At 43.8% G+C, this 27,625-nt stretch overlaps 1 protein-coding gene across 3 annotated transcripts; it reads right to left on the minus strand.

Annotated features, from left to right (window-relative positions):
* Positions 1-14,593: 14,593 nt before the first annotated feature.
* On the minus strand, positions 14,594-24,589 carry LOC119302398 (ribonuclease H2 subunit A-like). 3 transcript variants are annotated; one of them, XM_037579434.1, is made up of 9 exons: positions 24,353-24,589; positions 23,998-24,069; positions 22,720-22,843; positions 22,560-22,647; positions 22,318-22,455; positions 22,079-22,166; positions 21,873-21,993; positions 21,647-21,777; positions 14,594-14,967 (listed from the first exon to the last, which is right to left on the minus strand). In XM_037579434.1, exons 1-9 carry the CDS (start codon positions 24,456-24,458, stop codon positions 14,828-14,830), a joined length of 1,008 nt encoding a protein of 335 aa, XP_037435331.1. In that variant the 5' UTR covers positions 24,459-24,589; the 3' UTR covers positions 14,594-14,827. The 3 variants fall into 3 exon arrangements, with proteins under 3 accessions (XP_037435331.1, XP_037435333.1, XP_037435332.1); XM_037579436.1 differs by having other exon boundaries at positions 14,849-14,967; positions 21,587-21,777; positions 24,353-24,588; XM_037579435.1 differs by lacking the exon at positions 14,594-14,967 and having other exon boundaries at positions 21,398-21,777; positions 24,353-24,587.
* Positions 24,590-27,625: the final 3,036 nt, after the last annotated feature.

Below are 27,625 nucleotides of genomic sequence, written 5' to 3' on the forward strand. Positions count from 1 at the left end.
CATCCTAGCTAGGGTTAGCATTGGTTTAGCTCATTTGAGAGATAGAGCATTGCTCATCCATATCGGATCTACTCCTCGAGAGAGACCGCGGCCCCTCTTCGGAGAAGATCCACCTTGGATTCAAGACCTCCTTGCAGAGAAGATCCCCTTGTGGATTCAAGACCTCCTCACGGAGAAGAACCGGTTACCGTGTATCGTCCCTAGTTGTCCGTGGATTCGTGTATCGCCCTATGTACTCGAGGATCTAGCCCATGTGTGACTTATTCGTGTCAGATTAGTGATTTCCTCTTGTGTTCTTCCTCCCATTCATCCTCGTGTTCTTCGTGTTTTCCTTTGGGATCCGCTCCTTTCGTGAAAGATCGGCCACCTAGGGTTTCACCCTACATCATCTTGGTATCATGAGCAAGGTTGATCACGATTTCGGAGCCCCCTCTTCGTTTTTCTAGCTTGATTTTGTTGTTTTTCGTCCTAATCCGAAAATCCCCACAAAAATAGCCCCAAAAATTTTTCTTGTGTTTTGTGAGTTTTGATGATGTTTTTTTGGTTTGGATCCATGAATTTGCTGCATTGCAAGTAGATCTAGCCTTCCCCCACCATCTCCACCTCGAAATCCCTCCCAAATCCTTCCCCAATCCCCCAATAATCACCTCTCGCATCTAGAATCTCGAGTTGACCCCGATCACCGGACGACCGTCACATCACCGGACATCCGGTGACCCAGGAAGCACCGGACGTCCGACGTTACCGGACGACCCGTGACCGGACATCCGTTCGCACCCGAACGACCGCTACTTCCACAACATCATCCGCTACGCCACCTCCAACTTCCACCACCAAACCGCCACATACTCCGACGATTTTGGTCACCTTTGGTTTTGAGAATTTGAGTTGCGGTACCGTATCCTTTTGTGTTTCGGCTATCTAGGTACGGTTCGACATCGACACCACCGCCACTCATTTTCGCCACGGACGCGTCATCAACACCGGTCATCAACAACGACCACCTCGACTATGACTTGGTATTCGTGCCACCATTTTGACACCATACCGGAAGCAAGACCGGTAACCTCATCTTGGTATTGGACATATCATTCTTGCCATCACATTGTTAGCCATCATCGCCTGACTCCTTTGCGTTGCTTACCAATCGAGACTAGCCATTGAGTATTGCCGGCAACGAGACTTGTGCACTTTAGTGATCATACTTCCCCATAGCATACATACATGCATCATTGTTGATTATATTGTTATCATCTCTTGTGTCACAAAGTTGTCATCGCATACTCACTTGCTACCTTGGTTCGTCAAGCGTCGCATAAGAAAAGAGCTCAAACATCAAAGAGCCAATCAAGCTTTTAAGCAAAGAGGAAAGATAAGCAAAGAGCTTTTAAGCAAGAACCATAGCATCATACAACATTAAGATTGTCATACTCAATCATCTTGGATCATATCATAGCAACACCTTGCATAAAACATATTTGGGATAGAAGTCGTTGCATTTTTGCGACGTAGGTTGTGCACAAGTTCTTGTATCCGCCTATCGTGCAATCGTGCTAGCGTCTCTATAGTGTTGTGCAACAAGAGCATTTTTGTGGATTCCACATTTTGGCTCACCCTTGGTTGCTCAACCCCACTTATCTTTTTGCGTGTGTGTTTCCGTGTACCGTATATGCTTGGTCTACTTGTTACATTGCATCTTGCGAATCTTCTCCAACATTATTGAATCATGCTTACATTCACATTAAAAAATTGTGCCACCATCCTAACCAAGCTCCACCATAAGTTTTTACTTGTGTAGGTGTGAGAAACCGACGAGAATTCGTACCAATTGAGCTATTTCCTTGTCCTACATTGGAGTGATCATCGATTCACTTTCAACTTTGGTCAAGGTACATTTGGTATTCGTTCTTCTCTTTCTACCACTCACACTTGTCTTGGAATGATGGATAGGCCGAGTACTTCTACCAACCCACTCTTCATGGAGCAAGACGACGACATGAACTCCTTCGTCACCAAGAGTCACCTCTTTGGTGCACAACGTGCTTTGCATCAAGAGCAACAAGCTATGAGTGAACGCATCGACAACCTTGCCGCTGACTTGAGACTTTCCGAGCAACGTACAAGGGACTACTTCGACCACAAGCTCGACGATCACAAGCAAGAGAATGACACAAGGATGGACGAGATTCGCGCTTTGTTGCTCAACCGTTCTTCTTCCACTTCAAGAAGGAGCCGTTCAAGTCACCACTCCGACTCAAGTACACCGTCATCGAACACTCTTCGTCGAGCCGCGCGCACCCACCATCAAGCAAACCTCAATCCGCTTCGGGATACCGACTCTCAAGAGCGACGACGACGTCAAGCCGAAGAAGCTTTTGCGCTAGCTCGCGAACGGCAACAACAACGACAACATGAAGAGGAAGAACGCGTGCGTCTACACCAAAATGCACAAAATACCGAGGCTCAATGTCAAGAACAACAACTCCGTGACGCTCAAGCACTTGAGGCGCAACAAGCTCTATGTGATGCAAGTCGACCCGTTGCCGACCGAGGCCGACAAGCCCGTGAGGAAGAGGAAGCACTTCATGAAGAACTTCATGAACGACGATTTCAAGCTCGCATGCACCGTCTAGTTCCCCCTCGAGCTCGACGCGTTCCTCCACAAGCTCACCAAGACCATCAAGATCATCAAGAGCATGAAAACAACGGGAACCCTCCACGGCAAGAGCAACACGAGGTTGACAACCCTCCGCGTCAAGAGTACCACGAGTTGGACAATCATCTACAACATGGGCGTCATCATCCCTGACCCCAACACAATGAAGAGCAATGCTACGGCAAGCTCAATTTCACCATGCCCAAGTTCAACGGAAGCAACGATCCCGAAGAATACCTTTCACGGGCATTGAAAGTTGACAAGATCTTCCGTTTGCACAATTATGAAGAAGAGAAGAAGATCGCGATGGCATCCCTTGAGTTCCAAGACTATGTCCTCATTTGGTGGGAACAAGTCATTGAGCGCCGCGAGGCAAGAGGTGATCCACCCATCACTACTTGGGCACAAATGAAGGATGTCATGAGAGCACGCTTCGTGCCTACCTACTACAACCGCGACCTCTTCAAGAAACTCTAACAACTCAAGCAAGGAACCAAGAGCGTTGAAGAATACTACAAGGAGATGGAGATTGCAATGATAAGAGCCAATGTGACGGAAGATGATGAGCAAACTATGGCACGTTTCTTGAATGGACTCAATCATCCCATCAAGAAGATCGCCGACTTCCAACCATACTCAAATCTCATCGAGCTCGTGCACCAAGCTACCAAAGCGGAACGCCAAGTGCAAGATGACTTCAAGTACACCAAGTTCTCATCCAAGTCCTACGGCTTCTCAAATAACCAAGCTTCAACCACTCCAACTCCGACTACAAGAACGTCTACTTCCAACATCAACAAGCCAAATTCCAAGAAAGCTTCGTCAACTACAAGTCATCCTTCTACGAGCAACTTCAAGCCGAGAGCTTCATCTTCGTCTACCCCAACCGATGAGACCGTCAAGACGAGCTCCCTCAAGTGTTTCACTTGCGGAGGCCGAGGCCACAAGTCCTATGAGTGCACCAACAAGCGCACAATGATATTCAACGACGATGGCACTTATGACTCCATGAGCGAAGGAGAAATGGAAGCCCTTGCACAAGTGGCCATGCACCGCCAAGTGAACAATGAAGAAGAACAAGTCTTTTGTGATGAAGACTCAAGTCCCGCACTTGTTGTCTCAAAAGTCTTGACCCTCCAACATCACCAAGAAGAAGACCAAAGATGCACCATATTCCACACCAAGGCCGGCATCAATGGACGATCCGTCAAGGTCATCATTGATGGAGGGAGTTGTCACAATCTCGCAAGTGAAGAACTTTGCTCCAAGCTCCAATTGCCCAAGACGAAGCATCCACATCCATACAAAGTGCAATGGCTTAGTGACTCCGGCACTATCCAAGTCGAGCACCGAGTACAAGTATCCTTCAAAATCGGCGCTTACGAGGACACCTTGGAATGCGACGTCATCCCAATGACCGTTTGCCATCTTCTCCTTGGACGACCATGGCAATTCGATAGAGGAGTCGTCCACAATGGGCATACAAACCACTATAGCTTCAAGATGCAAGGAAAGGAGTTTGTGTTATGACCCATGTCTCCAAGCCAAGTGATCGCCGATAAGCAAGCCACCCATCGTGGAGAGAATGGTGAGAGAGTGAGCCACCAAAAAGAGAGTGAGCACCACAAGCCCAAATTGAGTGCCTCCACGATGAGCGAAAACAAGAACTTCATCCTATTTGCCACCAAACATGAGATGAGAGAAGTGTGTGAGAACCCATCAAGTGTCCTACACTATGTCCTATTGTGCAAGGACGAGGTCACAAATACTAACAACTCTCACGATCTACCTTTGGTGTTATCGTCTCTATTGCAGGAATTCCAAGATGTTTTCCCCGATGAGCTACCTCTGGATCTACCTCCACTACGAGGCATTGAGCACCGAATTGATCTCATCCCCGGAGCGCCGCTTCCCAACAAAGCTCCATACCGCGTCAACCCCGAAGAAACCAAAGAAATACAAAGGCAATTAAAACATCTCATAGACCATGGTCATGTGCGTGAAAGTTTGAGTCCTTGTGCCGTACCGGTCATTCTTGTGCCAAAACATGACGGTAGCTTTCGCATGTGCTCCAATTGTAGACCTATCAATGCTATCATCGTTAGATATAGGTACCCCATTCCACGCCTTGATGATATGCTTGATGAACTTAGCGGTGCCACTATATTCTCCAAAATTGATCTTAAGAGTGGTTACTATCAAATCCGCATACAAGAGGGTGATGAATGGAAAACCGCCTTCAAAACCAAGTTTGGTTTGTATGAGTGGTTAGTCATGCCTATGGGTCTCTCGGAAGCACCGAGCACTTTTATGCGCCTTATGAATCATGCCTTTCGCCCTTACATTGGTATATTTGTTGTGGTTTACTTCGATGACATTCTTGTGTTTAGCAAATCGATCCATGAGCATGTCACCCATGTCCGCACCGTTTTGCAAACTCTTAGGAAAGAGCATCTCTATGCTAATATGGAGAAATGCCTTTTTGGTGTTGATAAGCTCGTTTTCTTAGGATTTGTTGTATCTTCTAAGGGTGTTCATGTTGATGAATCTAAGGTCAATGCTATTAAAACTTGGCCCCAACCAACCAATTTGCAACAAGTGCGTAGTTTTCTTGGTTTAGCCGGTTTCTACCGTCGATTTGTGAAGGATTTTAGCACCATTGCATCACCTTTGCATGCTTTGAGCAAGAAGAACGCGCCTTTTGTTTGGGGACCATCTCAAGATATTGCTTTCAATGAGCTTAAGAATTTGCTTACTCATGCTCCCGTGCTTGCTTCACCCAACTTCGACAAGCCTTTTGAGATTCATTGCGATGCTAGTGGTAATGGCATAGGAGGCGTGTTAACGCAAGAGAAGCGCCCCATAGCGTACTTTAGTGAGAAACTTTCCAGAGCACAACTCAATTACCCCATCTATGACAAAGAGCTATATGCTTTAGTGTGAGTTTTGCATGAATGGGAACATTACCTTCGCCCACATGAGTTCATCATCCATACCTACCATGAAACACTTAAATACCTTAAGGGTCAAACTAAGTTGAACAAGCATCATGCTAAATGGAGTGAATTTATTGAGTCTTTTCCTTATGTCATCAAGTACATTAAGGGTAAAGAAAATGTTGTGGTGGATGCGCTTTCCCGTATATGCATGCTTGTCACTAACCTTGAGTTGAATGTCATTGGTTTTGAGCATATCAAAGACTTGTATGAACATGATCCTACATTCGCCATACCTTATGCCAAGTGTTTGATACATACTTCTTGGGATCGATACTACATCAAAGATGGATATCTTATGAGAGCTAACAAACTTTGCATCCCCGAGTCCTCTTTTCGTTTCTTGCTTTTGCAAGAATCTCATGGAGGCCAACTCATGGGACACTTTGGACGCGACAAAACATTTGCCACGCTCTCCAAGAACTACTTTTGGCCCAAGATGCATCGCGACGTCAATCGCTTCACCAACCGTTGTTCTACATGTCGCAAAGCTAAGTCTAAAGCCCAATCTCATGGCATCTATATGCCACTTCCAATTCCATATCAACCATGGGAAGATATTAGCATGGACTTTGTGCTTGGTTTGCCTAGAACTCGAAATGGAAAGGATTCTGTTTATGTTGTCGTGGACCGTTTCTCCAAAATGGCTCATTTCATTCCCTGCAACAAGATAGACGATGCTTCACATATTGCAAATTTGTTTTGTAGGGAAATCTTGTGCCTTCATGGAGTGCCAAAGACTATCGTCTCAGACCGCGACGCCAAGTTCCTTAGCTACTTTTGTAAGACTCTATGCACCAAGCTCAGAATCAAGCTACTCTTCTCCATGGCATACCATCCTGAAACCGACGGTCAAACGGAGGTGACAAACCGCACACTCTCCGCTTTACTTTGCGTACTCATCAAGAGGAACATCAAGGAGTGGGAGGAGTGCCTACCTATCACCGAGTTCGCCTACAACCGAGCACGACACTCAACAACCGGCAAGTCGCCTTTCGAGGTCGTTTACGGATTCAACCCATTGTCACCATTGGACATTCTTCCCCTACCACTACAAGAGCGCATCAATTTGGATGCAAGTGCGCGTGTGACACATCTCAAGAAGATGCATGACGATACAAGAAACACCATCGAGCGCCAAGTTCAACGCCTTGCGACAAAGCTCAACTTCAACAAGCAACCTATGGTCTTCAACATTGGTCATCAAGTGTGGCTACACCTTCGCAAGGACCGCTTCCCACAAGAACGCAAATCCAAGCTTCGTCCACGAGCGGATGGACCCTTCAAGGTGCTCGCACGTTACAACAACAACGCTTACAAGATCGACCTCCCGCGTGACAAGTACAACGTGAGCGACATCTTCAACGTCAAAGATCTCTCTCCTTTCCATGGTGATGAAGATTTGATCCGAGGATGGATCTTCCCCAAGGGAGGGGAGATGATGCGGAGCATCCCAAGGTCACCCCCATGGACCTACCATCGTCTCACCAAGTGCCTACCGGGCCCATGACTCGATCACGTGCAAGAGCCCTTGAAACCGAGGTGACATCTCTCCTCTCACAATTCCACTCTGATGCGCATGAAGCATGGCTACTACCTCATATGGATACATTATGCATACTCAGGTACAATGGAGAATCTAAGGAGCAGGGACAAGAAGAAGAGGAAGATGGACGAGAAGACGGAGAAGAAGAAGAGCTGCAGGAAAATTCCCAGCCACTGGATGACCGGCCGGGACCGGACGTCCGGCGCCTGAAGCGTCAGCCGAGCTCCAGCAGCGGACGTCCGGCCCGGACCGGACGACCGGTGCCCCTGCACCCGAAGCGAACGAGCGGATGTCCGGTCCGGGCCGGACGACCGGCGCACCAGCACCCGAGGCAGCATCAGCGGAAGTCCGGAGCCTCCGGACGTCCGGCGACCCCATCACAGAGCAGAACCACTGGACGACCGGAGGACACCGGACGTCTGGCAGTTCCTGAGACACCGGACGACCGGTCCCTAGCGGATGTCCGGTACCTGGCTGCGTCCAGATTCGGGCCCGAGGCCCATGTACCCCTTCACTTCGCCCCCTTTTGCACTTAGACTATAAATAGACCCCCCCCCATTCATCCTAGCTAGGGTTAGCATTGGTTTAGCTCATTTGAGAGATAGAGCATTGCTCATCCATATTGGACCTACTCCTCGAGAGAGACCGCGGCCCCTCTTGGGAGAAGATCCACCTTGGATTCAAGACCTCCTTGCGGAGAAGATCCCCTTGTGGATTCAAGACCTCCTCACGGAGAAGATCCGGTTACCGTGTATCGTCCCTAGTTGTCCGTGGATTCGTGTATCACCCTATGTACTCGAGGATCTAGCCCATGTGTGACTTATTCGTGTCGGTTTAGTGATTTCCTCTTGTGTTTTTCCTCCCATTCATCCTCGTGTTCTTCGTGTTTTCCTTTGGGATCCGCTCCTTTCGTGAAAGATCGGCCACCTAGGGTTTCACCCTACATCACTCTCGACACGGGCATGAGTCTGAAATACCAATTTCAGCTCTTGGAACATCTCATATGCTCTGTGGCATTCAAAATGTTTTTGAAGTCTCGGTTCTAAGCCGTAAAGCATGGCGCACTAAACTATTAAGTAGTCATCATATTGAGCTTGCCAAACATTCATAACGTCTGCATTTGCTCCTGCAATAGGTCTGTCACCTAGTGGTGCATCAAGGACATAATTTTTCTGTGTAGCAATGAGGATAATCCTCAAATCATGAACCATGTCCGCTTTATTGCTACCATCATCATTCAACTTAGGTTTCTCTAGGAACATATCAAAAATAGGGGAGCTATATCGCGAGCTATTGATCTACAACATAGATATGCAAAACTATTAAGACTAAGTTCATGATAAATTAAGTTCAATTAATCAAATTACTAAGGAACTCCCACTTAAATAAACATCCCTCAAGTTATCTAAGTGATACATGATCCAAATCAACTAACCCATGTCCGATCATCACGTGAGAAAAGTATGTTTTTGGCCCCTCAAGTTCCCTAAAAGTATAGACTTGGTCCCTTGAGATTTTTTGGTATACAATTAGTCATTCAAGTCTCAAAACCGGATAAGTTTGGTCCAAAACCAGATTTTAAGTACATTGACCGGGTTTGACCACATTTGACCGGGTCTGACCATGTTGATCAGGTTTTACAGATGAATAGTAAAATCAAAAAATAACAAAAAAATCAAAAATTCTGAAATTTTGGGGCAACGAAGATGCTTGGGTGCGCTAGGTGCATGAAAATTTGTGTGATGTTTCAACATTCGAGGAGCTTGTGGCCAAAAAACAAATTTTAGCTAAAAAATGTCTTTTTTGCTAGAGCTCCTTGGATGTTATTTGACCATAAAATTTACACGCACCTGGCGCACCCGAGCATGTTGCTTGTCACAAAAATTCAAAACCTGGTCAACATGGTCAAACCTAGGTCAACATGCTCAAAATCTGGTTATGGACCAAACTTATCTAGTTTTGACACTTGAAGGACCAAATATATAACAAAAAATCTTGAGGGACCAAGTCTATACTTTTGGGGAAATTGAGGGACAAAAAAACATAATTTTTTCTATATACTATATGACTCACGTTCGACCTTTCGGTCTCCGGTGTTTCGAGACCATGTATGTACATGCTAGGCTCGTCAAGTTTAACCCAAGTATTCTGCATGTGCAAAACTGTCTTACACCCGTTGTATGCGAACGTAGAGTCTATCACACCCGATCATCATGAAGTGCTTCAAAACGACGAACTTTGGCAACAGTGCATACTCGGGGAGAACACTTTTATCTTGAAATTTAGTGAAGGTATCATCTTATAATGCTACCGCCGTTCTAAGCAAAATAAGATGCATAATAGATAAACGTCACATGCAATCAAAATTTGTGACATGATATGGCCATCGTCATCTTGTGCTTTTGATCTCCATCTCTGAAGCATCGTCATGATCTCCATCGACACCTTGATCACCATTGTTGTGTCGGGGTCATCTCGCCAACTATTGCTAACGCATAGCGATAAAGTAAAGCAATTACATGGCGCTTGCATTTCATACAATAATTAAGAAAACCCTAAGGCTCCTGCTGGTTGTCGATATTACAAAACATGATCATCTCATACATCAACATATATCACATCACGTCTAGACCATATCACATCACAACATGCCCTGCAAAAAAAAGTTATACGTCCTCTACTTTGTTGTTGCAGGTTTTACGTGGCTGCTACGGGCTTCTAGCAAGAACCGTTCTTACCTACGCAAAAACCACAACGGTGATTCATCAAGTTTGCTGTTTTAACCTTCTTCAAGGACCGGCCGTAGTCAAATTCGATTGAACTAAAGCAGGAGAAACAGACACCCGCCAGCCACCTTTATGCAAAACTAGTTGCATGTCAGTCTGTGGAACCGGTCTCATGTGCGTGGACATGTAAGCTTGGTCCGGGCCACTTCATCCCACAATACCACGAATCAAAATAAGACGTTGGCGGTAAGCATTATGACTATCACCGCCCACAACTCTTTGTGTTCTACTCATGCATATCATCTACGCATAGACCTGGCACTGATGCCACTGTTGGGAAACGTTGCATGGAAAACAAAAAAAATTCTACACACACGCAAGATCTATCAAGGCGATGCATAGCAATGAGAGGGAAGAGTGTGTCTACATACCCTCATAGACTGTAAGCGGAAGCGTTTGTTAACGCGGTTGATGCAGTCAAACTTCTTCCCGCTCCAACCGATCGAGTATCGAACGTACGGCACCTCCGCGTTCAGCACACGTTCAACTCGGTGACGTCCTCGCCTTCTTGATCCAGCAAGATGGCGAAGTAGAGGATGAGTTCCGACAGCACGACGGCGCGGTGACGATGATGGTGAAGCTATCTCCGCAGGGTTCGCCTAAGCACTACGAAAATATGACCGACGGACTAAACTGTGGAGGGGGGCGTCGCACATGGCTAAGCAATTGTCATGGTTATGTGTGCCGCCCCCCTCCCACATATATATAGGTGGGGAGAGGGGAGAGGCCAAGGGGCACCCCAAGTAGGGCCGAATCCTACTTGGGGTCTTTCCCTAGCCCCCCCTACCATATTTGCCGGAGGGGAAAGGAAAGGGGAGAAGAGGGAAGGAAGTGGGAGGTCAATTCCCCCCTTTCATTCTCTCCCCAAGGGATGCGGCCTTAGGAGGGGCGCGCCAGCCCCTTGTGGGCTGGTGTGTCCCCCCCCCCTTTGGTCCATATGGCCCATTAACCTCCCGGGGTGTTCGGAATCACTTCCGGTGACCCGATTTTTACCCGGTACATCCCGAAACTCTTCCGGCCTCCAAATATCATCGTCCTATATATCGATCTTTACCTCCGGACCATTCCGAAGCTCCTCGTCATATCCGTGATCTCATTCGGGACTTCGAACAACATTCATTCACCAAATCCATATAACACTATATCGTCAATGAACGTTAAGCGTGCGGACCCTACGGGTTCGAGAACTATGTAGACATGACCGAGACACCTCTCGGGTCAATAACCAATAGCGGAACCTGGATGCCCACATTGGCTCCTACATATTCTACGAAGATCTTTATCGGTCGAACCTTATGACAACATACGTAATTCCCTTTGTCCATCAGTATGTTACTTGCCCGAGATTCGATAGTCGGTATCTTCATACCTAGTTCAATCTCCGGCAAGTCTCTTTACTTGTTCTGTAATACATCATCTTGCAACTAACTCATTAGTCACTTTGCTTGCAAGGCTTCCTATGATATGTATTACCAAGAGGGCCCAAAGATACCTCTCCGATATTCAGAGTGACAAATCCTTTCTCGATCTATGCCAACTCAACAAACACCTTTGGAGATACCTGTAGAGCATCTTTATGATCACCTAGTTACATTGTGACGTTTGATAACACACAAGGTATTACTCCCGTATTCGGAGTTGCATAATCTCATAGTCGAAGGAATATGTATTTGACATTAAGAAAACAAAAGCAATAAACTGAACGGTCAATATGCTAAGCTAACGAATGGGTCTTGTCCATCACATCATTCTCCTATGATGTGATCCCGTTATCAAATGATAACTCATGTCTATGGTTAGGAAACCTTAACCATCTTTGATCCACGAGCTAGTCTAGTAGAGGCTCACTAGGGACACTGTATTTGTTTATGTATCCACACTTGTATTTAAGTTTTCGGTCAATACAATTCTAGCATGAATAATAAACCTTTATCATGATTTAGGAAATATAATAATAGCCATTTTATTATTGCCTCTAGGGCATATTTCCATCACTTCATACCCCAGTTGTGACCTTAGCTCTCTTGAGAATGTCGTCACGACCCACAAGATTGAGAGGGGGGTCAAGTCCTGGTAACTCAATAAAGCACCTAGTTCGGACGGGCATATGTAGTGAATTTGAGCACTTATTCCATGTGGTTTCAGTGGCTTTGTGAAAATCTACTCGAATGTAGTGTCCCTATTGCCAAAGATGGGTGGTGCCAAAGAAGTTAATATCTTCTGCCTCATCCATTTGATACATAGTTTCCCGAAGTTGCCAACTAAGGTTCTTGCACATCGCCTTAATCTGAAGGTCTCTAGGTTTGTTGGCTCTCACTAGAGCGCCTTTGTGTGTGGTTGCTGCATTCAGGATAACTTTATGCTCACCCAATGCATTGCTCACAAGTTCCACTCCAATAAACATGCAGTCGGGCTCCTAAAGCTAGAGATCTTATGGCATTTGCATCGTGTCTTTGGCACTTTCCTCTCCAAGTCTTGAATAAGTTAGGCTTTGGCCATCATTTAAGAAATTGGGTTTATTCTAGAAAATAAAAACAATGTGCATGCACGCAAATCAAACAAGATAAAGTTGGGAGCTCTATTCTAAATATGGTTGTGAAGGAAATCTCCATTCTCAAGGCATGCCAGTATTTATCTATTTTCATGCAGCCTGGAGCGGTAATATAGTACCATGGTAGTCTTGAATAGAGCTCCATTATCAAGGTATGGCAATACTAGTTTTTACAGGTTTAAGATGAAATAGTTCAGAAATGATACCCAACAATCACAAGGTGTATCATCACAGTCACAAGAAGCATAAGGGAAGAATTCTCTTGGGTTCGCCTCGGATCATTTCTGCTAGGCAATTATCGTGACACGCATAGGCCTCGCCCCCCTAGTCCCTTAAACAAATTTTAAGATTGATTAGTTTGATACCAACATTTCCAGGCCAACTGCTAGCAAGTCTAAAAATTGTCTATCAATTAATTCTTGCCAACTCTAAAAATGTTACCAACCTTTCGAAACTTTTGGTTTTAACAAATGTTGGCATCAAACCAAGCAGCATGATTTTTTATGTTTGACTTTCATTGTGGGCACATGTGGATGTGTGTAGCTACAACCTTGAGGGTTTGTTTGGATGTGAGTACTGAATTGGCTTCGTAAAATGGAGGCACAATCAAGTTTCAAGTAGAATTAGAAATGAATGCTCAGGTTTTTTTGTTTGGTCGGCAAAAAATCCTTAAAAAGAATCTAAACAACTAGCTAATTTCAAATCACTTTTGATTGAAAAAGACCTACAAAAAGATGTTGAAATGCATGTGGACTGTCCAATCTTTTTCATTATCAGCAAACTCAACTACAATACTAAGGTAAAACCCAGAAGTTTTGGTGTCAGTTTCTAGCAATACAGAATCAATGAGCCTTTTCCTTTCCTGGGGATGGATTTTTAATTTATCTTGTGGGTGTTAATTTTTGTTTTATTGAATTATACCAGGGTTGGTATCAGAGCCAGAGATCCCGAGTTCGGATAATGGTTGGAACAATTAAATAGAAACAATTGGAGTTGAATGGGGCCTAATAAAGCGTCCACGCGAGGAAGAGTGCGGCGCACAAGTGAATTGATGGCCTTTCATGCTGATGGATAAGTCGATCAGTTATCGCAAAGTTCAATAGGGGCGCGATGAAACCGATGGAGCTGTTGGTGATGTCTTCTTCCCTAGCACCAATAGGGTTTGGCTCGGTCATGGTAGAACTTGACGAGTGGCCATAGTTGAGCTTGGCGGAGTCGTGGTGGGTGGCGCCGATATTTCTTTTTTTTCTTCACAAATATACGAAGCTTGTGTATCATTTCATTTATAGGAGTTGAAGGGAATACATGGGGTGGGGGTGGTGGGACATCATGGAACGCGTATAAAAATTGACGTGTTCGTGAATGCTTGAGCAGAGGAACAAGGGGTCCTCGCCGGCCCTTGTCCATTAACGTGTGTCCTCTTGGATGGCTTGCACCAAGCGTGTAACGGAGTGCTGCAACCTGTCGAAACACACAGTCGTTGCAGTGCTTCCAAAGCCACCAAGCTGGGAATCTCTAGAAGGAACGGAACCGCCGCACATTCGAGGGGAAAAGATGTTCGCCGGAGACAATTATAGCCATGGCTAGAGATGAGGTTTTCCTGTTCTGGAGGTTGTTTCTTAATTGTTTTTTTGTCTTTCTTCTATAATTGTTGAGCTTGAGGTGCTTAGTCATTGCCACATTGTGGTCTTGGCTCTGTTCTGTATTAATCCCGGAGACTTTGGTCTTTCTCTTCTATACTGAATTGGCAGAACTCCTGTTGTTGCCCCTCAAAAGCCACCAAGCTATGAGAAGGAGGCAGGGTATACCTTGGTGGAGCGCCATAGGGGCTTGCGATGTGGTAGCCCACCAGTCTGCAAACGTCGTCGCCAAGCAGGGCAGGGTAGCAATGGATTAGCAACGAGATAGAGAATAGCATGCCACGCCTGGCAGAAGAAAGGGCAGCCAGCCAGAAGATGTTGCATATCCTCATGGGTCTGATCGTTGACACTTCAATGGAAAAGAAATCTGTGTGATGGAGGAATTTCACTTTACATTTTTTTTTGAAAGAAAGGGATTTTCCCCCGATTTCATTAAAGAAACCAAGTAAGTTCGATACAACCAAAACGCAACACCACCGGTCACCCTTAACGCCTGCTAAGAAAGTCTGCACCAGCACGTAACCTACCCCCTCCCATCACTCCCTGCCTACTAACAGTAAGTAGAGGGAAGGGGAAACCACCAGAAAATCCCGAACTATCTTATTACATCAAAGGAATCAAAACAAAACTCTCAGGCAGCAAGAAGAGCGAACTATCTAAACTTTGATTTCAACCATCCTTCAGTCTTGGCACCCAGGTCGCCCATCCTCGTCTTGATTGGAAAAGACCACTGGCGACTCGATCCAGAAGCTTTGCGCCCCGTTGCAACTCCACTTTTGCGTCCTCCCTCGCCTGCAAGCAACTCCAATCATTAACCCAATGCGACATTCTAAACATCACTACACTAGGATCATTAGGCCAGACATGTTGAAAGCACGCTGAGTTTCTAGTTTTCCAAATGCTCCAGATTAGTGCTGCTATTCCGACAAAAAAATTCATCTTATTTTCTCCCCCAAAAGCATCTAACCAAACATGCATGCACGTGTCCATGTCACTGAAGTTGCAACTGAATCCAGTGCAATAACTGACAACGTTCCACGTATATCTGGCAAGCGGGCATCGAAAAAAAGGTGGTTTATTGATTCTTTTTCATTACAAAGAAGACATTTCGTTTCACATTTCCCTCCTCTATGCAACAAAACATCTCTAGTTAGTATACTCTTATTCAAGATCAACCAGATAAAAGTTTTGATTTTCGGAGGAATTTTAACCTTCCAAAGAAAACTGTCAGGCCATTTGTCCCCAATTTGAAGAACAGAGTAGAAAGATTTCACACTAAAAACCCCTGTTTTGGCAGGAATCCAGTGTAGTTTATCACTCTCCTCGGTTAACTTCACTAATCTACATCGTTCAGTCATGTCCCGCCATTGAGTTTCTCTTTGCCCCACCAAAGCTCTTCTAAAACTAAGGATATACATATTGGAGGAGATAACTTCATTTACTGTAATGTGTTGATTTAGGGAAATATTGTATAAACTAGGGAACGCGTCAGATATCCTCTGTTCCCCCAGCCATAAATCTTCCCAAAATCTGGTCTTCTTACCATCCCCCACCTTAAATCTGCAACAGTTCAAAAACAGAGGTTTGCACCTTAGCAATCCCTGCCAAAAGTGCGAGTCACCTTGTTTTTTATTAATCTGTCCAAGTGTGGAATTTTTAACATACTTATCCCACAACAATCTTTTCCATAAGCTTTCTTCGTTAAAAAGCTTCCACAACCATTTGGACAGTAGAGCAATATTCATAAAATCCAAATCCAAAATCCCCAAACCGCCTAAATCTTTTGGTCTGCACACTCTTTCCCAGGCAACTAAATGATTTTTATGTTTGTTTTCCTCACCACTCCAAAGAAAACTCGATCTGGGCCTGTCCAATCTTTTTTTGACTCCCTTTGGTAACCCATAAAAGGAGATCATGTAAAGTACCAGGCTAGTCAGGGAAGAATTAATCAGGGTTGTACGTCCAGCCATGTTAAGAAACCTCCCTAGCCAGCCCCCCATTCTCTTCTCAGTTTTGTGAAGGATTCCAATCACTATTCTTCAATCTACGGTCATCGACTGGGATTCCAAGGTACTTAAATGGGAGTGCCCCTCTTTTGCAAGTGAGAATCTCCTCAAAAAGTTTAGCTCTTTCATCCTCCAAGCCCACACATATCACTTCACTTTTAGGAAAGTTAATTTTTAGCCCCGACATGATTTCAAAAATGCCTAGGATTCTCTTGATGTTTCTAGCTTGTTCCAGGTCATCCTGGAAGAGGAGTATAGTGTCGTCTGCATACTGCAGAATGCAAACATCATTTTCTTTATGATTTTTGGCCAGACCACATACCAAACCCCCTTCAAACGCTCTATCCATCAAAATAGCTAAATTATCCACAACAAGATCAAAAAGCAAGGGTGACATCGAGTCACCCTGCTGCAGCCCTTGATGTGTTTTGAAATAAGGTCCAATTTCTCCATTCACCTTAACAGCTACCTTTCCTCCCATCACGGTTTTCATTACCCAATTGATCCATTTGTCTGGAAACTTTTTCATTTTAAGAGTTTGAAAAAGAAACGGCCATTTAACCTTGTCAAATGCCTTCTCAAAATCAATCTTAAAAAGAACCCCCTTCTTTTTTTGTTTATGCATAGAATTCAAGGTTTCATGCAAAACCAGAACACCTTCTAAAATGTACCTACCTTTTATAAAAAGCAGTTTGAGAGTCTCTAATTACTCCTGAAATTATTATAATCAATCTATTCACCAAAATTTTAGTGATTATCTTGAAAATAACATTCAGGAGGCAGATTGGTCTGTATTTTTGTATCTTATCCGCATCACTCCCTTTGGGCAAAAGAGAAATCACTCCATAATTTAGCCTGTCTAGGTCTAAATTATGTTCATAAAATTCCTCAAGAAGTGCCAACAAATCATCTTTAACAAGCTCCCAAAAATGTTGATAGAATTCAATATTAAAACCATCTGGACCAGCCGCCTTGTTCTTCTCCATGCCAAAAACAGCTTTTTTTCTATTCGTCAATTGTGAATTTCTTGACAAGGAAATCCTGTTCATTTGCAGTGAGTGTTTCCACACCACTGGAGTCCATGTTTAAAGTCCTGATCTCAGGTTCTTTAAAAAGTTCTTTGTAAAACAGAGTGATATATTTCTTTAAATTCTCCTGCCCTTCAATCACCCCATCATCCTGCATAAGCTTAATGATTCTGTTTTTCCTAAGTCTGCCATTTGCTTTAGCATGATAATATTTAGTGTTAGCATCTCCCTTCTGTAACTCTGTGTCATGAGACCTCTGGATCCATCTGATCTCTTCTTCTTTAAGAATTACCTTCAGAGACTCTTGACAAGCTTTTTTTATTTCCTTGTCATCATCACAAAGCTTCTCTTCTTCTTCCATTTTGTCTAATCTATTCAATTCTTCTAAGATTTCTTTTTTCTTTCTTCTAAAAATTGCTTCAATATTTAGATTGCACCCTTTCAAGACCTTCCTCATCTCCTTCATTTTGTTATGGAACCTATCCAAAATGGAACTCCCAGGATAGTTTGACTCCCACACCCTCCTAACTATCTCGTTCAAATCTGGCCTTTGAAACCAACTGTTTTCAAACATGAAAACTGAAGTTTTCGCAGGTGCAGTTCCAGTTTTCACGAGCAGCGGAGCATGGTCCAAGAATTCTCTGGGTAAGTCTTCAATGTAAACCAAAGGATATTTTTCCTCCCATGAGGTGGAAATTAGTACTCTGTCTAATAAGGCATAAGTGGGATCCTCATGATTATTAGACCAAGTATATTTCCTTCCTACTAAAGGAAGCTCCATCATTTCTCCAAAAGTAATCACCGAATTAAAAAGCATACTCCATTTGTTATAACCACCAGGCTTATTCTTATCACTACCTTTCCTAGTCATGTTAAAATCGTTTCGAATTTTTGAAGATGTGAACCAACTCCACCAGAAATTTTGGTTTGCCTCTTGGTTGGGCATCTCCATACACCACAACCAGGTCCCAGCAAAAACCATCTCCAATGTTTCTGACTTTAATCTTGACAAAATATTCCCCTTGTTCCTTTTTCTCTTTAATGAGAGTTGCACTGTTTATGCCAACTAGGATTCCTCCAGATCTTCCTTTAGAAGGCAGAAAATCCCACTCAAACTTTTCTGATGCACTAAGATCAGACAAGTCCAATTTGTTGAAATCTGTCTTCATAGTTTCCTGTATGCCTACAAAGTCTAGATTATTTTTCCCAATTTGTTCTTTAATAAAATCTCTCTTCTTCTTCTCTCCAATCCCTCTAGAATTCCAAATTAGACCACTTATCATTTTAGATGAGAAAACCTATGAGATCTGCCTAAGTATACTCAGGATACAAATGACTGTAACCCAGAGAGTAGAGAGAAACTAAAAGGGCACAAGGACACTATTTCCAGCTAGGGAGGTCAGTGAATGCTCCTTTTTTTCTTTCTTCTCAGCACAGTTTTTACTGGGGTTTTAACAGCCACAGCCTCAAAGCGAGCACTGTTAGCTTTAAGCCCCGACCTGATCCCTCCAAAAATGTCATCCATCCTCTCATCCACATTTTCATCTTCATCATCTTTACTTAAACTTAAAAGATCCTGAAGAATGTCATTGACATCTCCAGGTTCTAAAACGAGGTCTTCCTCTTGATTATTTGGTTGTTCTCTAGAACTGGCTAAAAAAAGGTCTCTCCTAGCCTTTTCTAAAGAGGACAGCAAATCCAAATTATGTTCCACCATGTCTAAGGTTACCCCCAAATCTACACCTAAAACGTCAGCTACATCGATAAGTTTTAAATTTTCGGCATAAATATTTTCAGAGATCTCAGGATTAGAAGCCACACCTTCAGATAGAACCATATTCTTGGCTCTGGCTAAAGTCATGGCTCTGTCTAGGATGGGTATGTCATCTCTGTTTTTTGATGCAATTCTCCCACTGTATCTCTGCCCCCCTTGATCTGCATTGTTAACTTTTTCATTCTCTTTGTTCTCCCCATCAGGGTTAGAGATCCCAAGCTTAGTACCAAAACTGACGGACTGAGATGCTTCGTACTCCTCTTCCATGTCCTCACCGGACCCATCTTCTAGCAAATTTTCTCCCTCTGTTTTTCCCCTTCCCCGTTGATTGACGCTGATCCAACCTCCTCGTCCAAATTACCTGGTTTGTCTTTGTTTGCATTTTTGTTATACATCAACACATCAGCAGCTTCCTGTTCTTTCAAAGCAGCGTCTCTTTCTTCTGCAGCTATCCTGGTTCTTGTGCTTGCGCATAGCTGATTCTGGGACACCCTTTCTTCATTAACCTTTGCCTTTTTAGCCTCTCTGCTTTCCTCTTCTTCTTGCTGAAAGTCCATCCACTCTTCATATCCTTGTGACATTTCCTCTTCCTCTTTAGCCCAACCATTTTCCACCACTTCTTCGACCTCAAAGAAAATCCTGAACACCATTAAGTCAGGAGTTGTCAATTTGGTCCATCTGGGAATTTTGGTGTGATCAACCACTGCAACTTTGAGGCGAACCTGTCCAGTTTTGTTCATCAGATCCATGTCAACCGTTTGGAGATAACCAATAGTTGAACCAATTTCACACAGGCCATGGTAGTTCTTCATTGTTTTTGGGACCCCCTTTGCTTTGACCCAGAACACTGATAGTTTGCCCACAACCATTGCATCATCATTCCAAACCCTGACATTCACGGTGACGTTTCCACCTTTCAGAGGAACCCAGTCATATACAGCAGCTTCATTGATTCTTGCCGTTGATGGAAAATTGACCAAGAACACCCCATCAGATACCTTTTTAGCTTTCCAGTCCCATCTCCACGGATAAGTTTTCGCCAAGCATTTGATCAAGTTGTCAGCTTCAATTTCCAGATCACGGCCTTCTCTTAATCTCACCAAAGCCACAGCGTCATTTTTACCATTGCCTGTCATCTCCTTAGCATGATCAGCCACAAAAATACCAAGCCCTTCCCCTCCGAAACCTACCAAAGTGGCAACAGGTTTTTTCTGATGCAGCCAGGCACAGAAATCAGAAATATGCGTATCCTTTGAGCAAATCACGCACTTGACTTTTGCATCACATCCCTTGGAATTATGTCCTTTCTTTCCACACTTGTGACACACGATCTTATCATTCGTCGGTGTTTTACTCTCAGAAACAGCCACTGATCCCTGATTCCCTGTCAGCACAGCACCTGCTGAGTTTGCTTTGGAAACTTGAGCATCACTGCCCCCTCCCCCACTGGCTGTGTTCACCTTCTGCTGGTAAGTGCTGGCCACTGTGGGCAGATTATTTACATACTACAATCTTGCCCCTGAAGCGGACTGAAATCTCCTCTGGATAAGCGAGTTCATCTTTTTTTCTTTTTTGATAAAGACAAGCGAGTTCATCTACTGTAGCATTTCAGACAATTGGGATGCTTCGCCCCGAAAGTTGATTTGGCAGTTGTGGCTCCCTAGGAAGATACTCCCACCGTCCCAAATTACTTGTCACGGAATGGATAGAAATGAATGTATTTAGAACTAAAAATACGTCTAGATATATCCATTTCTACAACAAGTAATTCGAGACGAAGGGACTAAATATGATGCTGTGGCGCTTTGACCACGACAGCCTGCCCCTGCGAACGAACATCCAGCACCGTGGAAGTTCAAAAAAGAAAAAACATCCGGCACCGACGCACCGTGGCCCTACGCAGCAGACTAGACTAGGATGGCTGCCACATGTTCCTGAGCTGCAAATATACGAGCCCCTGCCAGCATGCCAATCCGGAGGGGTATTGACTACACAAAAGACAGGCAGGTTGCAGATACAACACGCCATTTCCTTGCTGAAACACCCATGACTGCTAGTATTACACTCCTTAAAAGCAAGCCAATTCGTGTCCGATCTTGGAAATGGGTCGGATCATCACTGAAACTGAAGCCACGATCCTCGACAATGCTCTAACTTCCGGTGATCGTAAGGAAAAACGTGTTGTTTCTTGCAGTAGAGCTTGTAACTCCGTTCTTCATGGCTTAGCAGCACATGGAGCACGTATTGGCATGATGATGCACTTGGCTATGTAAACGCTATGGTGGCCAGAGATTTAGCTGTGCCAGTAATGTACTAAAGCGCAGCAGATTCCTATAAAAGGAAAATCAAACTGGCTCCATAACAGGACCAAGTCTGGGGTACACCTTACGGCTGCAAGCTGTGTAGTTCAGGAGTTGGATGTTGATAATTCAGGCTATTTGTATTAAGATTAGGATTGAATAAGGAACTATCTGATCCAGTCTTGGCCACCGGCTCAGTACAGTCCAACATCGGTTTCACTGGACTTGCAAGTGTTCCATGCAGAATAAACATACAAACTGAGCCCGGTAAAATAAAACCTCTAATCTGACAGTGCCACTGACCTAGTGCGTGTCACTGGAACTTTCTGACAAGCTCGAGTTTGCGAGCCTGGAAGAACTTACAGCGGCCTTTTCCACTCGATTCGATCTCCTCCGACTTCCTTTTGAACCCTGTGAAGCCTAAGCTCGACAACGTGACCTGTCGCTTGGCGCTTCCGTAGCCAGCTGCATCTTCATCAACTTCGTCAGACTCCCTACAAGTGATCACATGCCACAAATCATAGTGGTGGTCATTCACATTTTGCTATTACTGCAGTGCAGCAGCATAAGGGTTCGAATTCAAACTTACCATGTGACTTCAACTCCATTCTTGAAGTATGGTGTGCAAGTTCCCCAGCTAAAACGCACCAAAGTTGGGAAACCAAATACTGGATGCTTATGATCTTTTAACCATTGTATAGTATTAGGATCTGCTCCATTAATTAGGAAGACCTTTTAAAAACAGTCATATGCATTAAACATTGACAACATCATTTATCAGGAGCAATCAGTTACCTCCTGGATAACCTGATCCAGTGTTCATATGCATATTCTGAGCTGTTTCATCAAATACCCAGTTTCGTAAGGCTCTATCCCTAGTGACCTGCAATGCATAAACAGATTCAAACTTGGTTGAAACAGTTCATAACAATACAGAGCCCATTTGTGTTAGTCTTGACTCTTAGACACTACTATTTGCTTTTTTATTTTGGGCATCAAAGTAGCCGCATCGGAAAAATTTCATGAAGAAATACCTTTGCAACTATACTTGCTCCACTAACAACAGGGTAGAGACTATCAGCTTTCTTGGCAACCACAAATTTGATGCCTGGAAACTTTTCCGTAAGTTTGACCCTGTACTTCTCAGGATCTCCAACTGTGTCGATATAGACCTTTGCAACAAGGTACACCATTATTCAAACTATGTTGTGAACATTTTCATTTAGAAAGGTTATCTGCGTACATGAATTACCATTTCAAGAACAAAATAACTTACCTCTGTCAGTAAAACTCCATTATCAATAGCTTTTCTAACAAGGCCTATTGCAGAGTTGTGGGATATTTCATTCAGATTAACTTTTGTCCTGAAAATCAAGAAGACTTTTAATCTACTAAAGAAGGTTGAGATTTGAAGTTCATAGTGTACTGAAGCATACCTTTTTAACATTTTGGCAGATAACACTTTTGAGCATATGACATCAACCTCCCACCCAATGGAGCTATTCATCTTGAGACTTTCAAACAGCTCCTCCCTTTGCTCCTCCTTCAAGGTCTTCGAATCTGTTCAAGAATAGAAGAACGATATGCTAACCAAGTTCACTGGTAAATCAGCAATGAAACTGTTGAAGAGTCTGGGCGATTTCACAACTTGTTAACTAAGTACGTACTACTTTAATTCTTCCGCTTCAGCGAATTCAGTACTCATGGAAAGCAGCATTACCATGCTACTCTAGGACTGGACAATTGGGGAATAATATTGAACATGGTAAAACTACCTAGATAAATTAAAGAATTGACGGCCCTAAAGTTTGAAATTCATGCACGGTGCAAAGAAATAGATGTGGGAGCTCTCAAATGGCAGAAACTGGTTTTTAAACTAAAGCTACTATTTGATGTTTTACTCAGATAAGAAGTACACGGAAGCAGTTATGAACTACTCCCTCCGTTCACTATCATAAGATGTTCTAACTTTTTTTCTAAATTGGATATATGTAGACACACTTTAGTGTGTTTGTTTGCTCATTTCAGTCTGTATGTAGTCCATATTGAAATATCCAAAACATCTTATAATAGTGAACGGAGGGAGTACAAGAATGGAGACAAAGGAGGTGGGGAGAGTGGGCGGGCCAGCGGAGGGTGAAGAAGAAGGGAACTATGGAGACATGTGATAATAGCAACAATTAATCAGGTTGTACTGAAAAGACAAGATGTCTGTACCATAGGTTTTTTTTTCTTCTGTCCATAAACTCAAGGGCTGAGGTTCACGCACACAGTGTTAGGTTATAAGAAACTATGCTTGTTTCTTTCCTCCGAAATCAACCAAAGTACTGAGCATGGTAACTTAATACGAGTCTTGGTCTTTAAATGATAATGTGATTCAGTTTCCAGATTTGCCTCTTGGTGCAGGATGCAAGTAATTTGTTCATGAAAGTAAAATGGTATCACTCCGTTCACAAATATAAGATGTTCTAACCTTTTTCTAAATCGGATGTATATAGACATATTTTAGTGTGTTTGTTCACTCATTCAGTCTGTATGTAGTCCACACTGAAATGTCCAAAACATCTTATACTTGTGAACGGAGGGAGTATGTCACAGCAACCTAAACTTAATTAAGGAGTTAAGCAATCCAGGCATTCCCACAAGCACAGCAGTCAAGCAAACTAGGAGTACTAAATTTATGAAAGACGAGAAAAGGGCATGAGTAGAGAGACCTGCAAAACTGAGAGTGGCAAGAGTGTCATGGTAGGAACGCGCGCAGTACATGCAGCCATACACCATGGGACCTGCGGGAGTGATAAACACGAAGTTATGATTCTTTTCGGAAAGAACACATCTAATATTTCTGCTTAATCCATTCGGAAATCCGAGTTCTGCCCCGGATATTTCATTGGGGATGCGCGCAGATCAGGTAAAAATTGCGAGCAAGATTCTATCTTTCAGTGGAAACGGGTTATCAACAATATAATTAGCAGTAACATGCAGCAGATCTAGAAGAAACGAACCCATGGCCCAATTCGCCAAACCGAAAGCTAAAATCAACAGAAAGACGGAGAAGAGGTGGTTTACCAAGAACAGGGCCGCGTCCAGCCTCGTCGATGCCCATGAGGCAAGGCTCTTTGGTGGCCCACTCCGGCGCTGCCGCCGCTGTCGCCATGGCCGCCGCCGCCGCCATCTCGGTCGCAGTTCTTCTTTTTCTTTTTTGATGAGTGAAATCTCAGTCGCAGCTGCGCGCGGGTAGACCTTTTTTTAGGGAGCGCGCGGGTAGACCGTAGACCTGATGCCGCGAAAACGGCTAGAGCCTCTTTCGATAACGCCACACATCCAGTTATATTGGCCCAATATACCTTCTAGCGGTTGTGCTTAATCGACCCAATACGGATTTTATAATAATCAGCCCAGTATGTATTTTTCTTAATAAAGGCCCGGTATTTTGTTTTTAAAGGCCAAATCTAAAAGGAATAGTATATATAGGCCATTGTATACCTGATCACGGCCGTTTCACTGGACCAGCCCGCGTAACTCAAAATGAGTTTGAACTCGATGGCTCAAAGAAGAGACGGCTGTAGAAATTGTATGGGGATTTTGATATTTTGCCACGATTTTACTTCGCACTTTGACGATTAGCCATTTGTTACTTTGTATTTTCTTATTTGCCACTGCTTTGTTTGGATTTGGATGTTTTGCCCCAGTCATGTGGGACCCCATGGAAATCACCAGATTGCCCCCTGCCCGTCTGGTTCACCAAGGAGACGAGCTCGTTCCCCATCTGGCGCTCATCTGTCGCTACCGTTGCTCGACGGAAGACGGCGGCGACTCGTCCCGGCGATTCCCCGTGGTCCTCGACGGCGGCAGCTAGGTCAGTCCTCTCACTCTCTCAGCCCGCCGCCCGTCTTGATGCAGGTGCTGCTGTTTGCCGCCGCTGGTCTGGTGTGCTCGTGCGCTACCGTCGCTCTGTTATGTCGCCGCTTCTTCTTCTTGCCGGTCCCTACTGCTGGTGTTGTTCGTGGCCGACCCGTGCTGCTGCTGCTTACTGGTGGTCGACGGAAGGTGCGGTGGAGGCGCTCGCAGCTGCCCGACTCCACTTGGGCGCCATCGTGTTCAGCCTTGGCGTGGATCTAGGCGCCGCCGTCTTTGCTGTTGCTCCTCGCCGCTGCACGTTGCTGCTACCCATCGGCTAGTTAGCGCCGGCCTTGCCCGTTGTGCATAGAGGAGCGTCGTCGTTGACTACCGTGCGAACAAGGGATGTGGATTGAGTTCGTCCCGTTGCGTGGAGTTCGTGGCAAACATGCACATAACTCATAAGGGTATACTTGTCCACTCTATTGTGCATATAATATGTTTATCATTTGCAATTATTATTATTTATGTTATAAAGTGGCAAAAGATCAAATGGCAAACTAAAGAGTGGAAAAATATCAATTACAATTTAAGGAGTGGCAAATTGTTAAAGTCCAAAGTAAGTAGTGGTTGAAAATCAAATCCCCCAAATTGTACGTACGGCATGGGACAAAGCGAAGATAATGCGTATCGGGTCGTTTCTCTCTAAGCGTACACGGGCTTGCATACTTGGGACTGTGGTATTCTAAAGGGACCGAAAAAGAATTAATAAACTCAAAAAAGATTTAGAAAAATTGCAAAGGATACCTATGAATGCGGATTCCCAAGCACGGCAAAAGAAGACTCTTGTCCTTATTGAAAATCTATTGGAACAAGAGGAGATCTACTGGTTACAACGGGTCACGCAAACTGGCTATTGCATGGTGACCACAACACATTTTTTCCGTAATGCGACAACGACTAGAAAGAAAAGAAATGAGATCAAAAAATTGCTTGATGACAAAGGTGTGTGGCTGAAAGACACAAAGATGAAGAATCACATTATGGGGTACTTTTCTAACCTTTTTACCTCAAAAGTTACCTAACTGAACTCGGAGGTTGTATCTCTTGTCCAAAGGAAAGTGACAGATAAAATGAGTAATGCTCTCCTCGCCCCCTATACGGCAAAGGAGGTTCGGAAGACCCTATTTGATATTGGTGATTTAAAAGCGCCGGGTCCAAATGGCCTACATGTTATTTTTTATAAAAGATTCTGGTCTATATTGGGTCGTTGGGGAATGACCTGACCGAAGAGGTACTCCAGGCGGTGAATACCCGCTCTATACATGATGGGTGGAATGACACTGCAATTGTAATGAAGCCAAAGGTTAACTCTCCGGAAAAGGCAACTCAGAGTTTAGATCAGTCACTTTGTGCAATGTGGTGTATAAGGTTATTTCAAAAATGATTGTTGCTCGTGTGAAGACAATCCTATCAAATATTATCAGCCCAACTCAGAGTGCGTTTGTGCCTGGAAAAATGATTACAAATATCCTATTGGCATATGAGTGTTTCCATACAATAAAAAATGGTTGGTAAAGAGGGTTGTGTGCCATCAAACTGGACATGCATAAAGAATATGACCGAGTTGAGTGACCTATTTTGAAGGAAATTATTTTGAGACTAGGTTTCCAAGATGGCTGGATTAATTTAATTATGCAATATGTATCCTCTGTGGAGTACCAGGTTTGTTTAATATGGAAGAAACGTGCAGTTTCAAACCTACTAGAGGATTGAGACAGGAAGATCCTCTCTCCCCATACGTATTCTTGTTATGTACAGAGGGACTGACTGTTGTCTTGGCTAATGTGAAGGAGAATGGAAGTATTTTAAAGGTTAGCAGAGATGGGTATGCCCCATCAATTTCAAATCTCTTCTTTGCTGGTGACTCTTTGATCCTTATGCAAGATAATTTTATGAATGTGGAGGCGTTAAAATCAAATTTGGATTCTTATTGTGCCACCGCGGGGTAAATGGTGAGCACTGAAAGTTCTAGTATATTTAGTCTCGATACAAAAGTAGAAGACAAGGCGCAAATTTGTACTATCCTAAATATTACGACTGAAATCCGCAATCACAAATATTTGGATTTACCTGCATAGGTGGGTATGGATAAAAGTGATTTTTTCCAATTCTTGATTGATCAAATTATTATGAAAATTAGTGGATGGAAATAAAAACTGCTATCAGCCGAAAGGAAATTTTACTCAAAATAGTTGTACAAGCTATCACAACTTATGCCATGTCCGTCTTTAAAATTCCTAAAATATCGCAAAGGAATCATTGAGGTGATATCACAATTTTGGTGGAGTGATAAAGACAATCATAAGAGACTGCATTGGATGGCGTGGTGGAAGATGTGTGTCTCAAAAGACCAAGGAGGTATGTGCTTCTGAGATATACACTATTTCAATCTGGCTTTGTTAGCCAGCTAAGCATGGCGTTTTCTTGATAATCCTGATT

This window comes from Triticum dicoccoides, chromosome 5A, assembly GCF_002162155.2.
Source record: "Triticum dicoccoides isolate Atlit2015 ecotype Zavitan chromosome 5A, WEW_v2.0, whole genome shotgun sequence".
Classification (NCBI taxonomy): Eukaryota; Viridiplantae; Streptophyta; class Magnoliopsida; order Poales; family Poaceae; genus Triticum; species Triticum dicoccoides.

Excerpts from the sequence above, each read along its gene's own strand:
- LOC119302398 (XM_037579434.1), bottom strand. The coding sequence starts at position 24,458 with ATGGCGGCGGCGGCGGCCATGGCGACAGCGGCGGCAGCGCCGGAGTGG. Across the intron at positions 22,844-23,997 it reads TGCCACTCTCAGTTTTGCAG|ATTCGAAGACCTTGAAGGAG; the intron begins GTCTCTCTACTC and ends ATTCTTGAACAG. Across the intron at positions 14,968-21,646 it reads ATCGAGTGGAAAAGGCCGCT|GCGAGGGAGGACGCAAAAGT; the intron begins GTAAGTTCTTCC and ends AGTTGCTTGCAG.